At 35.0% G+C, this 18,980-nt stretch overlaps 1 protein-coding gene across 17 annotated transcripts in view; it reads right to left on the bottom strand.

The window, feature by feature from the left end:
- PTPN13 (protein tyrosine phosphatase non-receptor type 13) overlaps positions 1-18,980 on the bottom strand; it is a 218,290-nt gene that overhangs the window by 117,391 nt on the left and 81,919 nt on the right. For 16 of the 17 annotated variants that reach the window (XM_053666414.1, XM_053666421.1, XM_053666415.1 and 13 more), the window contains exons 5-6: positions 15,387-15,572; positions 11,273-11,360 (exon numbers count right to left, since the gene is read on the bottom strand). In XM_053666414.1, coding sequence (XP_053522389.1) covers positions 11,273-11,360; positions 15,387-15,572 — 274 coding nt within the window. Of the gene's footprint in view, positions 1-2,819; positions 2,960-11,272; positions 11,361-15,386; positions 15,573-18,980 lie in introns of those variants that run through there. The other variant, XM_053666425.1, reaches the window with a different exon arrangement.

Below are 18,980 nucleotides of genomic sequence, written 5' to 3'. Positions count from 1 at the left end.
TTTAAAAACAGATAAAAGTTTCTGATACTGTCTAGTTTGGCAGAATATTAATTATCCATGAAATGACTTGGGGTAATAATAGAATGTAAAGTTTACTCCTTTAATTTCTAAAGGTATAGTTCAAATATGGATTATTACCTTAGTATGAAGCCCTGGTATTCTCTGGTCATTTAAATAAATATGTTTAAAGAAGAAACAAAGAGTTCTTACAAAAAAAGATTGTAGTATTTGGAATTATTAAGTATCACAGTTTTATTATGATTACATGTGTATTCAGAAAATTTGATTGCTTGAAATCAGATAATTTGATTGTGTTTAATTAGGTAAAAAACTTAATTTTTTTCATGGCAGACTACCATGTACTAACATTTTTCTCTAACATAATGAATGTATCAGTATTTTTCAACTTAAATTAAGTACATCATTTCTTATTTATTCTTCAAACCTTGATGTACTTCAACCCAGCAGGCCTTTTTAATTTTTTAAGGCAGTGGTCTGTATATGCATTGAGACATGGCAAAAATGCCTGACCAGAAATTAATTTTTTGAATCCATAGTTCAATAACAAAAAATCATACATATGGTTCCACTACTGAAAAAAGAAACATAGAAGAATACTTTATAGCCACTAACCCAATAGCCCATAGACACTGAAGACTTCCTGTGTGACATCTGTGGTCACAGTCTGGTTCCCTTTTTGCTGTGTGTACAATACAAAATAATGACTAAAACTTTCTGAGAAACAAACTGCTTCTTAATTCATCTGAATAAGCCAATTGCCCCTTCAGGGTAACAGGTATAAGCTCTCATTCCCTGATCACAAAATCTACCTTGAAAGTCTTGGAAAAGTGAATTCATTTCAGCATGGCAACAAGTACTTGCTTACTTGGGAATCCGAAGGTTCAAACATTTTCTTTCCTTACAACTAATCCTTTCCTACACATGGATCCACTTAAGTGCAAATAAGGATAACAACATTTGGGGTATGTCATGTAAAGACCACTGAGAAACATACTATGCCACATCCAGACACATAGACATATGTTTATAATTTTAAAATCAGACTAGAAGCTAGAGTTTGTGACAGTCTATATTATACTATTTTAGTGGTAAATTACATTATTAAATAAGCTACATATTGAAACTCACTAATTTAAAATTTTATTTAAAAATGGAACAGAGATAGTCTTAAAAATTAATAGAAGAGATAAAAAATAAGAATTGAAAGGATTTAATGCTCATACCACCAGAGATAAACTCAACAAACTGTCTTCTTTTACTAACTTGACTACCAACACATAGCCAAAACAGAGAAAATCAAAGAAGTGACTGTTCTGGCAACACCATAAATTCATGGTTAACTACTCTGGACAATTAACAACATGTGTTAATAGTTCACTTTCTGCCCACAACGACTGCTTCACTTTTCCTCATTCTTCAAACTTTCCACCTCAATTCCCTCTTCACTTTTATCTGATGACTTATCTCATATCCCCCCCCCCCAAAAAAAAACCAGAAGCTGTCAGAGAGGACTTTTCTCATTTTTCCATAACTAATTCTACACATCTATGTGGGTCAGCAAATCTTTTGCCTGTAGTCTCAAAGGATGAAATTTCCTACCGATTGAAGGACAGTTCCCAATATCTGTTCTTTTCCCCCTCCTTTTATTTTATTTAAAAAACTTCACTTCTGCCCTGGCTGGTGTAGCTCAGTGGATTGAGCACAGGCCTGTGAACCAAAGGATTGTGGTTTGATTCCCAGTCAGGGCACATGCCTGGGTTGCAGGCCAGTTCCCAGCAGGGGACACATGAGAGGCAACCACACATTGATGTTTCTCTCCCTCTCTCCTTCCCTTTCCCTCTAAGGATAAATACATAAAATCTTTAAAAATTTTTTTCACTTCTTTAGTTAACTTCTCCCCTCTTCTTGCATCTTCATTACTGCTTCTTTCTAGTGAGCCATTCCTATCAGTATGCAAACATGCACTGATACCTGCATAATAAAACAATGAACTAAACTAAACCTCTCCCTAAGTTACAAGACAGGGATGGGCAAAAGTAAGTTTAGAGTTCTGAATATGCAAAACAGAATTTATTCTCAATTATTAATTATTGTGTTATTTATTTGTTACGACTCTACGCCTTCTTTTGCCCACCTCTGTATTTCTCTCTAGTTGCTGGTCTCTCCAATTTTTCACCTCCCATGCATTATTCTACCCTAGTTATCTTCCAACTCTTCCACACCTTGGCAATGTTTATTGTGAATCACTATCAACCTCTGTATTGCCATATCCAAAGGACATTTCTGTGCCCATATGTTACCAGCAATAACTGTTAGTGATGACAATTCCTTAATGAATCACTAGATTCATTACAAGTCTAGTTTCCTCTTTACAAGTTTAGTTTCCTCCTGCTTCTAAGACCAATCATTCTTAATCTTTGCTTTTTTCTCCCCCTCTACTGGATATCCAAGTGCTGGATTTCCTCAGTACTAGTTTTAGAACCCTGTCTTTTCACTATTTCCTTATATAACTTCATGATTAGAAGGCTTTTAAATATTATCTACATACTGACATCTCCCAATTTATATTCATGCTACTGACCTCTTCTGGGAGCTCTAATCTTATATAATTCAAACGGCAACTTGTATATTATCAGAAGCACCTCAAACCAAACGTGTTGAACACTAATCTTTTACTTCCCACATCCAGAGATGTCCATTCTACCCGTCTTTCCAATTTTAACAAGTGACACCATCGCCAAATTGATACTCAAAACAGAACAATGGGTACCATTCTGAAATCCTTCTTTCTTACTCACCATATTAAATCCATCAGTGTATGCTGGCTTTTTAAATCTCAAAGATGCCTTACTCCTTGTGATTTCTTCCAGTTCCAATAGCATCACCCTATTCTCCATCACTTGACTAGAGAATTCCAATGGCTTCTGAATACGCCTCTCTGCTTCTTCTACTTTCTTCATCCAACTATCTTTGACTCAGCAGCCAGAACTGTTTTTCAAAATATAAATTCCATGATTCCACTACCCTGTTCAATAAGTCTCAAAGGCATATAATTACATTCTAAATAAAATTTAAACTTCTTTTCAGTCTGCTACTCGAATCCTTTTCAGTTTCATCTCCACTTCCCTTATCGCACCCAGGCCACAGGTTTTTCCCTGTTACCTTCTCTTACATGTTAAAGGCCTTTGTACATTCTTTCTTCCTCTGCCCTGAATGGTCTACTCCTGACCTTTCTCACGGTTAGTTGTTTCTTATCCTATAGTTTTATTTTAAACATGGCTTCTTCAGTGAAGCCCACCCCAACCACTACTGAAATAGGGAACTTTCCTAATGTTATCATAAGCCAATTCCATTTGTAACAGGCACATATATCATCCTCTTTTAGGTCATTACTAACAATACATCAGTGGGCCACAGTATCCCAAGAGAGCCATGCCTTCTCAGTAGCCATGAGACCTAAGACTAATTGCCGATAAGGTGGTTCTTGAATAACTAATGCTTTATAAATGCTAGGCTTTTATTGCCATGTTAATGATATTTGCTATTTTTTACTACACAACTAGACAGTAATTGTCTGATTAACACTTCACAGGTGGATACTACCTATAGTATCACATGTAGCAATACAGTACCATGGTTGCTTCATGTTGCTAAAGCACTAGGGAAAAAATTTACTCATCTGGACACTCAAAATGAGAGTTCAAGTACAGAATCTGGCCATATAAATAAGGAGAAACATGAAATTCTAGGCTCATTTATTCAATGCTTAGGTCCACTAGACCAGTGAAACCATGTACTGTGCTACTCACATAATACACTTAATAACAGTATTTGAGACTAGATAAGATGCAGTGTCTTCAACTGCTTTTCAAATCTTTCTAAAGATGGCCCAGGCTATTATAATTATTTTAATATAAAAAAAGCAGAGAAATCATTAATTAAGCACACCTACTTAATAGCTGTGCTCACTACCTATTTTGATTGCAGGAGATGTTGTTTCTGAAAACAGTGTAGTTGGCCCTACTCCTAAAAAAATTTCAGATTAACACTTCCTTGATACCCCCCATCCTGGTAGAGAGTTAGTACCTCCTTCCACTGTATTCACAGAGCACACTGGACCTCTATTAGAACATTCCTTTCACTATATTAAAATTATCCACTATGGTGTGCTTTGCTTCTCTGGAGTGTGCGCCTTCCCTCTTCCCCTTTACCTCCCCACCGCAGACACGTTACCTTTGCCTTTCTCCCTCCTAAGTTCCCAACAGCCCTTCTTTTGCTTCTGTAACTTGTTCCCTGAGCCTACAAAGCCCAGCTGCCTCACTTCTACTTCTTCTATAACTTTCTAAATACACTTTCTCTCATAATTTGAATGCATGCATGAATAAATTATCCATTCTATTATAAATCTCTTATTACTTCCACTCATTTTTCCAACCCCACCCCCACTTCCAACTGGAACAATAATATAAGGGAGTATGTTTTATTTGGTTTTGTATTTGCAGTTCCTGATAGAAGAGATTTCAAAGTAATGTTATAGGATCTTGATTGATTATCTAACTTTTTGAAACCTTTTAAAAAGCAATACCTTAATCCACCACAAAGACTGCTGTAAAAAAACCCTAAGGTTTAATTCTAGCTTTACCATTCAATTCCTGAGCCTGGATAAGCCACTTAATATCCATATTTCACACCTCCTTCATCTACAAAGATGTGGACATAATTTGTTATGCCTTCTTGGAGATGACAGAATAAATGAACTAACTCACGTGAACTATTAGAAGCTCTTCTGAACAAGGGCAACATAAAATTCAAATTGTTTTCCTTTGTTTGTGTTTTATTTTAGTCAGCATGTAGTTATCTACTGAGGGGAATTTAAAAGTTCTCTTGAAGAAAATCATGAAACCAGAAATCAAAAGATCTACAAAATTTTTATGTTTATTCTACAATTATAAAGATCACATTAGTCAAAATAGAGTAAATGATGATTATAGGTAGGTTTCATATGTCTTGATGAGGCTATGAGTTCAGAGAGAGTTTATAGACAACATTAGATTACATACAATGATAAGCATCCAAATTTAAAATGAAACCATAAATATTTTCCTTTTGGAGAGTTATATAGCTTGCTAAAAACTAAATGGAGAAGAATAAATACACTCTGAAGAGCTATGAACAAACAAATTTAAGAACATAATGAAAAAATCTTCCTTGTAAAGTACATTTTATTTTAACTATTTTTGTTATAAATGATTAACATTATCTCTAGTTGGATATAATATTTTTACCTTTCCCCTCACACATAGACTCAAAAAATTCATAGCATCTCTTAGAAGCTAATTTCAAAATGACATTTCAGTATCAAAAGAGGCTCCTCAGTTTCCCATCTGTCTTCGCAAATGTGTTCAAGAACATAAAAAAAGAAACATGATATTATCAATACGCCCAAGTTCTGAAGCTGTATCATGCTGATCTGATCATGGTGTAGGTTTCCACCTTAAGCTTGGCAGGAAATGTTTGCTTTCTTTCTGCTTGGTGAAGCCATTTTATCAGCGCTGGCAGTATTAAATAACAAAGTGGGGGCAGACAGCCCATAGTTTAGGCCTTAGCTTCTGTGACAGACCTCAGAGTTAAGATGTAAGGAGGGAACTTTTAAGGCTGTTTACTCATAGACAAAAACTTTTATTAAGTTTTAGTTGAACAATCAAACTACATAGATACAAGGCATTATCCCTAATATACTTATTTCTTTTAATCAAAATCTGTGCCTCACCAGTCTCACTGCCCATTTCAACTTTTTCTTTATTAAACGTTGTGGTCGGGAGCCTAATTACTAAACTAGAGCTGTTGGTATATAAAGACTTTCAGTTGGTGTACGTCAAAGTGAACGCTGTACCACTAATGCAGTCTGACACAGCTGCTGTGCTGCAAGTGCCCGTTGACAGTAGACAGCTGACAATGGGCACTGCCCAAAAGCAAAACCAGTGTCCTAGAGGAGTATTTCTTCTTCATGAGGTAATATTTTTCTTAATCTTAAAGCTTTTATATTATTACATGCCACTGACTATTAGCTGCTAACTGCTTCTGCCTGGTAATGGCTGTCATTGGTATGTTATTTTGATTCTGTTTTTAAGATGTGGTTTTGTAAGTTTGTTGAAGGTAAATTAAGAAGCCCTTGAGGAATACTATTACAGGGCTCTATGGCTAGACAAGCTGAGGAATCTTCTTCCATTATACTTGATCCAAAACACTATTGTTTCTTTAAGTTCCAAGACCTCCAATTCTACCCTAAATATACACATTAAAAAAATTGGGTTTATTCTGAGTGACAACTAATTCTCTTGAATTTGGATATAGGAAAGATTTTATTCTCCAAAAAAGAGATAGGACTATTAGAGAATAAAATTAATGGAGAGTCTATTTAAAGATTTTTGTTAATTTTAAAGACATTAATACCATTAATCCTAGATTATCTACATTTGGAAAGTCATAGAAGTTTTTTTGAAAGTCACAGAATTTTAAAGAGCTGTTAGAAAATAATACTAGTAGTATTAAATCTTTTTAATATTATAAAAACAAAGTCACAAATAAAAGATAATAATTTGGTTTAAAACTTCTGATATATTTCTTATAAGAAAATAGTCCAAAAATATGAGTCAATATGGTGAACTATAGTTTTTCTTTTTACTTTGCATATGACTTAAAGTTTAAAAAATAAATCCTGAGTCACATATCTTTATGAAATCATTAAAAATCATAATACAAATGTATTACCATATCAAATATTTTTAAAAACTTTTTTCCATACCACTCAACCAACATATATTCATTAAACACCTATAGAAACTAATGTGCTTTGTACAGTAGATTTTCCCTATCCTTGGCATCTACATGTCTAGGGAGCTTAATTTTATATAGGGCTTTATTTAAAAATAAATGTATATATGTAAATGACAAGTAAATAACCTGCTATTTAAGGATGTATATAGTAGGTATAGATTCAGTTCAATCTGTAATTCTTACCTTTAAAATATTATGTGATAATAAATGTCTGTAACAATAACACTAAATCACTGAAGGTAATATAATATAAACTATGTTAACATTTGAGAGTCTTTAGCATTTAATAAACTACATAAAGCAGGATGATCTTTTCTATAGATTCATAATAGATAGGGATAAAATGGGGTTCTTCCATATAAAACATTTTTTATTAGAAAAAATTCTTTAAAATTAATAATTAATGATATAACATTATATTTACTAAGTAAATAACAAATAAGAAAAAAACTTCCATTTTATAACATGACTACTTAATTGATAGGGGATACTAGAAAGGAATTCTAGAAAAAGATTCACTAAGTACAGAAAGAGAAACAAGGAAGCAAGAAGGAAGGGAGGGGAAAACAAAGAGTACGGAGAGTGAGGAAGAAAATGCAGAAGAGAAGAACAGGCAGGGAAGGGGGACAAATAAACCAGAACAATAATAAATAAAGGAAATAGAAATCATTTCTTTTAAATCTAATGTTTCAGTTATTAAAGTATTCACTATATCTCCTTGAAAAAAAAACTCTTTCAGTTTGCCACGGACATTGCCCCTGTAATTTTCTCCTATTATTCAGTTCTAAAACAGGAGACTGGAAATTTGATGAATTAACAAAATGCCCCTCTTCTTCATGCCAGTGTTCATACTGTATCATATTTCAAATCCTAGTATATTTTTAAAATAAAGAGACAGATTTTTACCTACCAGAAGGTGTCTCTCTCTTTCTATATATATATATATATATATGGGAACATAAGTACATTAAAGACACATAAAGGTTAAAAATTCTTTCCGAATTGCCATCATAGCATTGTAAAAACTAAGTTAAACAAAGTTGTCTTTTTTACCTTCCCATAAACTAATAATATATGTATTAGAAAATGAACCTTATATAATCAGAAATAAAATGATTATATTGAGGATATGAAAGCTAAGACAACTTTTCAGAAAATGTCATTATTCACAATAAGTAAAATAAATGTACGCAAACACACACTTTAAGACTAACTAGATCATTACAGAATCACTCCATTAGAAATTTTTTTCCTGCTTTTCTTTGACTTCTTCAAGAACAACAGTATACTTGTTTAGGGCATATTCTTCCCTTTCAGATATAAGAGCTGTGAATTCTGCAAAACATTTGGTGCATATAATCAATTGTGTATACTTAGTTTTCACAATGAGAGTTTCTCATAGGTTTTAACTAAGATGGTTGTGTTCTCATTATGTGATTAAATTGAATAGTTAGGTATCTTAGCTTTCTAATCTAACTATATCAATTAGAATGACTTATTAGAATATATTTCAACCATGTTTACACTTACTTCTCCCCGGCACCCATAAGACAAAATATTTCCCCCACAAAATATTCTGGTTAATATTTAGATTATCATAATTATTAACAATGCTTGGTAAGAAATAGAGAATATGTATGATTAGCCAAAAAACATATATGTATAACCCACACGCACAGACAACAGTTTGGCGATGGCCAGAAGGAAGGAGAGATAGGGGCTAGATGGAAGTGGGAAAAGGGGGTGAGGTAAGCACATCTGTAATAGTGTCAACAATAAATAATACAGGGAAAAAAGTAAACAACTAAGTTAATGAGAAAAAAAAAACTTTATTTTTTAAATAAGCCAAGCCTAAAATTTAATTTTCATTTCCCATGTTTGGAATTTCTACTTATTTCTTTAAAGAATAAATTTAATCCAGGCTGGGTAGCTCAGCTGGTTAGAGCATTGGCCTGAAACACCAAGGCTGTAGGTTCATTCCCAATCAGGGCACATATAAGAATCAAACAATGGGGGACTTCCCCTAAGATGGAGGTGTAGGCGTAGGTTGTACCTTCTCACACAACCAAGTTTAAAAACAACAAAGTTTTAGCAATAAAAACGCAGCCAAACTCCAGAAAATTGAAGCATACTGAAGTCCGACAACAACAAACCATTCAGCCAGACCAGTAAGAGGGGCGGAGCCAGCAGCAGAGCCCGGTTGGGCAGAAAAGATCCCCCGACCCAGGCACACAGGCAGCCAAGGGCGGATCCCAGGTGTGGAGCAGCAATGGATGGACCCCAAGTCAGGGTGCAAGGCGGCAGGGCTGACCACAGTCACACATTCACGAGCATATAAACCAGCGAAGGACTGAGCAGTGACACAGATAGCGCAGGCCCCAGTGGCAAGAAGCAGCAGAGGGGACTGCTATTGTTCCTCTCTGACCCCACCCCGACAGACAGCGTCACAACCCAGCAACTGGGTGGCCCCACCCTGGTGAACACCTAAGGCTCCCCTCCTCATACGTAACAGGCGGGAACAGATCAAAACATGGCTCAAGAAGAATTCAAAGCCCCAGAGCCAATAACTCTAAGGGACCAAGAGATAGCCAACCTATCAGATGCACAGTTCTAAACACTGGTGATCAGGATGCTCACAGAACTGGTTGATTCTAGCCACAAATTAGACAAACACATGAAGGCTAAACTAATTGAAATAAAGGGAAATGCACAGGAAACCAACAGTGATGGAAAGGAAACTGGGACTCAAATCAAGGGAGTGGACAAGAAGGAAGAAAAAAATGACCAAACAGAAAAGGATGAAGAAACAAGAATTCAAAAAAATGAGGAGAGGCTTAGGAACCTCCAGGACATCTTTAAACGCTCCAACATCTGAATTATAGGGGTACCAGAAGGGGGAAAGGAACAGCCACCAGTGGAAAACTTATTTGAACAAATAATAAAGGAGAATTTCCCCAATCTGGCAAAGGAAATAGACTTCCAGGAAATCCAGGAAGCTCAGAGAGTCCCAAAGAAGTTGGACCCAAGAAGGAACACACCAAGGCACATCATCATTACATTACCCAAGATTAAAATGAAGGAGAGAATTCTCGAAGCAGCAAGAGATAAGGGAACAGTCATCTACGAAGGAGTTCCCATCAGACTGTCAGATTTCTCAAAAGAGACCTTACAGGCAAGAAGGGGCTGGAAAGAAGTATTCCAAGTCATGAAAGGCAAAGACCTACATCCAAGATTGCTCTATCTAGCAAAGCTTTCATTTAGAATGGAAGAGCAGATAAAGTGCTTTTCAGATAAGGTCAAGTTCAAGGAGTTCATCATCACCAAGCCCTTATTATATGAAATGTTAAAGGGACTTATCTAAGAAAAAGAAGATAAAAAATGTGAACAGTGAAAGGACAGCAAACTCACAGTTATTAACAACCACACCTAAAACAAAAGCAAACTAAAAGGACTGCTAGATCAGGAGCAGAACCACAGAAATGGAGATCACATGGAGGGTTAGCAATAAGGGAGTAGGAGGAGGAGAAGTGGGGGAGAAGGTACAGAGAATAAGTAGCATAGACAGTAGGTAGAAAATAGATGGGGGGAGGGCAAGAATAGTATGGGAAACATAGAATCTAAAGAACTTAAGACACGTGGTCATAAACTAATGGGGGAAGTATGGTAGGGGAGGAGGTGTGCAGGATGGAGGGGAATGAAGGGGGGAAATGGGACAATTGTAATGGCATGATCAATAAAATATATTTTTAAAAAAGAGAATCAAACAATGAATACATAAGTGGAACAACAAATCAATGTCCCCTCTCTCTCTCACCAAAAACTAAAAATTAAAAAAAATTTAATGATTATACAAAACTCATAATTATCTAATGCTATTGGCAAAAAGCAAAACCATCTTCATCAGTTTTATTTTTACTAAGCATCATATAACCTAAGACAGTATTTATAACTAACTGCAAATCATTAAGTTAGTCATGAAATCAATTTAATGGATTGTGACTAACATTTTAAAAAAAGAAATAAAATAGAAAATGCAGTGAGAATAATGCTGCTTTGTGAAATTCTTGTATCAGTAGTGCTTATATTCATAAATGTGTATGTATTGTTTTCATCTTGCTTAAAAATGAGTTTTTAATATAAAATACCATAATAAAGTAAATCATTGATATTATTGGTATAAAAACATGGGAAAGAATGATTTACCGTGGGGCCTTGATTATATTAATCATGTTTTCTGCACAACTTTAATGGACTGACATATTAATAAAGGTAGCATTCTTTTCTCCACCTCTACTTTGCACGCTTATATTCTAACTATGGTCACAAACATCAGATTTTCAAGCCAGGTAAATACGGTATTGTAAAGGAAACAACAAAATAATGTTAAAGCCTAATTTCCTACTAATAGTCTTACCTGTTGGTAATCCTTTTCCTCTCAATCTGTCACGAATGGCCTGGCTTCGGTCAGGCTTTTGTTCACTGTTACAGGAAAGCTGATCCGTCTGCACATAAGGAATCAAAAATCAAAATTGACAAAAGAATCTTCCTTTTTTTCATGGTAATTGGCTACAGAACGACACTATACAACTTTTGGAGAGTGCAGCATTAAGTAAAGACCCTCTATATTTGCTATTGTTAATTTGTATTCCCTGAGTAAGATTTATGTAACTCGGTTCTGGCCAATTCATCCTCAGGAAATAAAAGACAAGAAACAGTTACCAAAGAGTAATCTGTTAACTAGGAAACAAAGTTAGTCAAATTAAATAAATGAAAATGAGTTCCATTTGAAAACCAAACTGATAACTATTTTCATTTTTCAAGTTAGATTACAATTTTAAAACCATATCAATTCTGGTATAATAAAACTTTCACCTGATTATAACAGGTGAGGGCACTGATTTAAGTTGTTTTCAAGAATAATTTTTTAGGATTTCCCTGCCAGAAATTACATCAGAGAAATGCTTTAAACTAAATGGACAGATTGAGGGATGACAATTAAATTTAAATCAATGCTCTTTTGAGTACCCTTTATAACAAAATGTTTCAGTAGACTTAGACTTTAATAACTTTAACTGAGGGTACTCATTTAAAATAAAGCATGTCAAATTAACTGAAGTCTATATCATAAGGGATGAAAAGTTAGACAGAACATTGTATTTATTTAGATGAATACTGGAGTAGAAATTTCAAGAAATAAATGGAAGGAGAGAGAATGGTGAAGAGAAACTACTTAAATCTGACACCAAGAACCTTCATACACATCTGTTCACACACACACGTTCTAACATTCCTCCTTTAGTAGAAGTTGTTTATGAGTACAGATTAAAAAACTGTTTAAGGTGATATGTTCAAGGCATTATATTTCTTACCTATAAGAAGACTTAAATGGATATTTTTCTGAAATGAGGTTATCATTTAAATTACATAAATGATATTAGTTCAGACTGCACCCTATGTTAGTAATTGAAGAGGTAAAGAATACCCTGCATCTTTGGGAATCCCTATTATTGACCCTATTATTAATGATAGCTGCTATTAATTGAGCAATTACTATAAGGCAAGTACTATCTTAAATACTTTACATACTTTGTGTTATTTAGTCCTCAAAAAACATGAGCTTTTTTTTAAGACTATTATTCTCTTATTACAGATAAAGTGAGAAATAGCAATGAAATTTCTAAGAACCCTGAAGCAGCTCATCAACACTGAAATCATTTTATCTTCATAACTGGTCAATAATATCTGTAAGATGGTATGTACTATTTTTCCTATTTTACGGATAAGTAATATTGAGGCAAAAAAAGGTTATAACATTAAACCAGGGGAAGAACTAGGACAACCTGCTGACTTTTACTCTATGCTAATTAATGTAAAGTAAGAATTATGGTCAATTATAATTAATCTCACACTGAGTGAAAGACAATTCATTCTATCAGTTACTGGAGGCAACAACAGAGAAACATAACGGCTCACAGCCTGGCCTGGGAGTCAGAGATCTAGGTTCCCATTGTGTCTCCATCAGTTTCTTGTTTGTGGCCATGGGTAAATTATTTAATCTTTCGGAGCCTTAGTTTCATTATCTTTAAAATGAAGATAACATTACAATAATCTCTTATAACCTGGGGCTGTTACGGTGAGCAGATGTGAAAAAGAACGTAAGCCACCTAGCAGCACAAGGCCTGGCACAGAGTGAACACTTAAAAAATGGTAGCTGCCAGATTTATTCTGTCCACTGATGTCCAGGAGACTAGCAAAGGCACTGACTGGAAAGATGAGGGGAGAATTATTATTTCTACTTAGTAGAAATTTGCCTCTTGAAAGACAGACTTCCCATATACTGAATCCAATGGACCCTTCATTATCCTTCTCTCCTACTAAACAACCCCGCAACACACCCACACCCAACTTAAAACTTCCTCAAACACACCCCGCTCTTTCCTGTTTCATAGCATTTATTCGAGTTTACTTCCTTCTGCCTGGGTTACTCTTTCTATCTTGTCTATAGGATTTAGTTCAAAGTGCTATTTTTCTATGTAGTCATAACTTATATCCTTTCCCCTCAAGATCTCAAAGCTTTGAAAAATTTTACTATGTTATTTTGTGTTTTATAACTAAGCAAATGGATATAGAACTTTAAGTAAGAACTCTTAGAAGGCAGAGCATATTCTATTCAAATTTCTATCTCCTATAGTATCTAGCACAGATTTCATATGTAAATGAGCACTATATAGCTACTGTAATAAACTGAACTAAGTACTTAAAGGGATTGAGATCTTTTTATCTAATATGGGAAATTACTGGATGGATAACAGAATTTCATGGACAAATATTTCTTCATGGAAACAAAGAAAAAATATTTGTAGCAATTTTACCATGGTAGTAAAATCAGCAAACAGGGTAAGAGTCTTAGAGGGGGTGTCATATAATAGAAAAATCCCTGGGCTTACTAACTAAAACATAAATCCCACAGACTATGCCTCAATTTTCTTATTTATAAAGTAAAAGAGTTAATATTGATAAACATTTCTCAAAGGGGGTGTTATAAGATCTGATATAAGACCTAAATAAGTTTGGGGGATGTTTCATTTACATGCCTATCTCTCTTCAAGATTAGTAATACAGTCTAGTGTAAAAAGGCTCTGAGAAATTCTGCAGTGAAATCACAATTTTCCTTAGTTTTTCCTCAAGCTTATTTAATCATAGAGGAATTTTTTTAAAACAAAAAAATAGGTGAAAATATGTAGGAAACCTTGGTTTGTATAGAGGGCTTTCACAGATTTTTAGTAGCTTTATGCTTGTCAAAAAAAAAAAAATCAAATGCTGGCTGGTGTGGCTCAGAGGATTGAGAGCCAGCCTGTGAACCAAAGGGTCACAGGTTCAATTCCCAGTAAGGGCACATGCCTGGGTGGTGCCAGGTTCGCCCAGTAGGGGGCAAAAGAGAGGCCACCACACATTGATATTTCTCTCCTGCTCTCCCTCCCTTTCCCCATCTCTAAAAATAAATAAATAAAACCTTTTAAAAAAGATCACACGCAGGAATATAAACAAATAAATCAAATCAAAGTGGAGCAGTTGTAGTTAAGGAAGGGAAATACGCACCAAGAACCTCAGGCACTCAGCTTCTACTGGAGCTGGGATTCCCTTTAGAGAATCACAAAGGCTCCGTGGGAAAGAGTTCACCAACCATGTGCCTAGAAGAATCTCTGAGCCTGTTTCTTATCAACTCTCAGTGTGTGTGGAATTTGGATATACTCCTGCCAGCCACATGACATGCTGGTAAAATGGCAAAACTACACCTGTGGGAACGAGGAAGCCAGCAAGAACATGTGTGACAGTGGCAAAGGTGTACGGCTCACACAAAGGACAGGGACCTCTACTCAGGGACCATAACCCTAAAGGGTAAGAACAAATAATGTTTAGATCTAGATCAGGTATCAAAACCCAAGGTGTATCCAAACTAGGGCAGAGGTGGGATGATTAGATATAGTTTGTCATTCTTGGAATTCTTCATATCCAAGACAAGTGGAAAAGTGGAAGAGTCCAGGTTTGGGGCCATAGGGCAGGAATACACACATGGACCCTCTACCCCATTACCCACATGCACCAGGTGCCAGTGCCCAGCGCAGGAGGGGAGGGTTTGGGAACACCTAAAGGGACCAGACAAATAAGTGGCCAAGAAAGTAGAATGAAGCAACAGAAAGTACATTTAAATAATTCTAAAACCCACTTTGTTACATTGATGCATTTTTCACAACAGACAGAACTATGAGGCAAGAGCAGACACTCTGAGCATGACACTTGCTTAATTAAAGGTCTAAATAAAGACCAGGTCTCATAAAATCTAGGAGACAAAGTTACTGCACTAGTCTTATGAGTTTTAATTACTGTTTCAAATAAACAATTAACACTAGAAAAAGCAATTCAATCTCTTGTTCTTAGTCTTCACTGAAAAAATGCTACCTATAAAATTTTATGATACACTAAATTTAAAAATATGAGCATATGTACCAATTAGAACTGTAGCTTACCCCAGAAAGATTTCCCAGAACCAGTTTTACCAACTGTTTCACATAGGAAAATGAAGGCGCACAATTGCTGTTCCTAATGTGGGCACTGCAAGCGTCCAGGACAGTCCGAACAGAAACCCGAGCATAAATAACATCCTCGCACATTCCAAGCAGTATGCTGTTGAGGTGATCTCCAAGTTGGATAGGCTGAATATAAAGAAAAGAGAAGCCGCATTGATAGGTGTGAGTAAATCTTACAAATTTAATAAGACAGCCATTCTGGGAGTCACAGAAATCACAACAACCACACTTCAAGTACTTGGAGGAAGTTAATTCCTTATCTAGTACTATACCATTTTACTGCATTTCACATTTGACATTCCGAAAAATCATTAGGAGATCATTAATATACATTTCTCAAAATAGGAAATGTAGAAAAACTCTGGGGATTTTCTGTATGATAAAGAAATAAAATTCTTTATTCAAATATTATGGTTGCCATTTACTATATATATACCATTTGGGGAAAATAATTTCCTAATATTCAATAAAAATAATATATTCAATATACATTTAATATAATTTGACACTCATGATAACCTGGAAAAGATTTCAAATATTGCAATGACTTTAAATATTGCAAACATTTAAAGATCCTTTATAAGTTTTCATTATGCTGGTGAAATAGAGAAGATAAAATGTGAGATTTTAAAAATCAGCTGAAATAATTTGTAGATTATATTGAAATGTCCAATAAGCATACCAAGAAATACAAATTTAAATCACAAAAAGAAGCCAGTACGTGCTTGATTGAATGGTTAAAAATAAAAAGAATGATAATACTAAGTAGTGCTGAGGACTGATGGGAGTTAAAACTGGTACATCCACTTTGGTTTAAACATGCTTTCCCTGTGAGCCTTTCACTTCTCCATTTGGGCATTATGTCATAGTTTAGATACAACTTTGATGTGATCTCCTTTATATTCTAACCCCTCAGGTCTAGTTAGAACCTCTTAACTCTTGTTTCCCATAGCACCCTCTATTCTCCCTGACACAGCATTCATAATGTGCTGTAATTGGTTATGTGTTGTTTGTACCCATGAATGAACGCTACAGCCATGGGCCATTATATTCCTAGTGTCTAGTACAGTATCTAAAACAGACGGGCACTTAATAAACACTTCTAAACTACTATTAAATATTGCCAAAATAATTATTTCTTATAGCAAAATACAAGTAAAAGTTTATACAGTCCCACTAATTTATGCATTATTGACACTGACTTTATTTTCAATTACAAGAAAACAGTATAAAGTGTTCATTATAGACTGTGATTGCATTTTACATGCAAGTTAGGTTATATATGATTCCAACATGCTCAGTAATAATTTAACTTTCTCAATTTACAGAATTGAAATTGAGGAGAGAACATAAATACACAGTATTTTTCATGATGAAAAAAAAAGACCAAATCAAGTTGAAGACTACCATTCTTCTTTCATTTTTTAATATTCAATTTAACTGTTATTGTATTTTTTTCTATCACCATATAGCTTCCACACACCCTCCCCATTCCCCAGGGATCACCACACTGCTGTCCATGTCCATGAGTCCTTTTTCTTTTTATTTCTTTTAATTGTTGTTCAAGTGCAGTTTTCTGCCTTTTCCCCCTACCCCAGCCCAACCCCCCCCAGTCCTTTTTCTTGTATGCTCAATCCCTGCACCCCCTAATGTCACCCCCAGTAGCTGTTATCTGTTCTCTACTATCGGTCTGTCTTTGCTTGGCTTGTTAGTTGAGTTTCTTCATTAGATTCCATATATGAGTGAAATCATACATTATTTGTCTTTTCCTGAATGGCTTAACTCACTTAGCATAATGTTCTTCACGTCCATCCCATCCTGTTGCAGAAGGTAAAACTTTCTTCTCTTTTACAACCAAGTACTATTTCATTGTGTAAATGCCCCATAGATGTTTTATCTATTCATCTACTGATGAACACTTGGGCTGCTTCCATATCTTGGCAATTCTAAATAACACTGCCATGACCTTAGAGGTGCTTATGTTCTTTTGAATTAGGGTTCCTTCAGATATATTTCCAGAATTGCGGCTCCTGGAACCAAAGGCAGATCCATTTTTAATTTTTGAGGCATCTCCATACTGTTTTCCACAGAAGCTGCACCAGTCTGCATTCCCACCAATATCTCCACATCCTCACCAGCACTTGTTGTTTGTTGATTTATTGATGACGCTATTCTGACGTATGAGATGGTATCTCATTGTGGTTTTTTTAACTTCAATTTCTCTGATGATTTCTCTGATGATGACAATGAGCATCTTTCCATATATCTACTGGCCATCTAAATGTTCTTTTGGAGAATTGTCTATTCAGGTCCTTTGCTCATTTTTTCAACTGGATTGTTTGTTTATTTGGTGTTGAGTTCTGTAACTACATTATAAATTTTGGATATTAACCCCTTATTAGATGTATTGGCAAATATGTTCTCCCATTCTGTGGGTAGTCTTTTTTGTTGTTGATGATTTCCCTTGCTGTGCAAACACTTTAAAAACATATATAATTTTATTGATTATACAATTACAGTTGTCCCATTTTTCTCTCCCCTTTATTCCCCTCTGCCCCGCACTCCCCGTCCCACCAGCATTCCCCCACCTTAGTTCATGTCCATGGGTCATACATATGAGTTCTTTGCATTCTCCATTTCCTATACTATTCTTAACCTGCACCTATTTATTCTGTACCTACCATTTATACTTCTTATTCCCTGTAACTTTTCCCCCATTCTCTCCCCTCACTCTCACCACTGATAACCATCCATGGGATCTTCATTTTCATAATTCTGTTCCTGTTCTAGTTGATTGTTTAGTTTGTTTTTGTTTCTGTTTTTTTTAAGGTTCAGTTGTTGATAGTTGTATGTTTGTTGTCATTTTACTGTTCATATTTTTTATCTTCTTTTTCTTAGATAAGTCTCTTTAACATTTTATATAATGAGGGCTTGGTGATGAAATCCTTTAACTTGACCTTATGTGGAAAGCACTTTATCTGCCCTTCCATTCCAAATGATAGCTTTGCTGGTAGTCCATTTGTTTATTTTTTCTTTTGTTTCCCTTGCTTGGGGAGATATATCCTATAAAACACTGCTATGAGAAATGTCTGAGATTTTGCTGCCTATATTTTCTTCTAGGAGTTTTATGGTTTCAAGTCTAACATTTAAGTCTTTGAACCATTTTGAATTTATTCTTGTGCATAGTGCAAGAAAGTGGTCTAAGTTCATTTTTTTCTACAAGTTTATCTCTTCAATTTTCCCAACAACATTTATTGAATAAACTATTTTTAGCCCATTGAATATGCTTGCTTCCTCTGTCAAATATTAACTGACTATAAAGGTATGGATTTATTTCTGGGCTCTATATTCTGATCTCTTGATCTGTGTGTCTGTTTATATGCCAGTACCATGCTGTTTTGATTACTATGGCCTTATAGTTTCATGTTAGGTAGCATGATTCTTCCAACTTTGCTGTTTATCAAGATTGCTGTTACTATGTGCAACTTTTGGGGTTCCATATAAATTTTTGAAATATTTGTTCTATTTCTGTGA

The sequence above is a fragment of the Artibeus jamaicensis genome, unplaced genomic scaffold (assembly GCF_021234435.1).
Source record: "Artibeus jamaicensis isolate MK-2021 breed Jamaican fruit bat unplaced genomic scaffold, CSHL_Jam_final contig_452, whole genome shotgun sequence".
Classification (NCBI taxonomy): Eukaryota; Metazoa; Chordata; class Mammalia; order Chiroptera; family Phyllostomidae; genus Artibeus; species Artibeus jamaicensis.
Note: the sequence above shows the minus strand (reverse complement) of the source record. Positions and strands in the feature narration are given on the sequence as shown.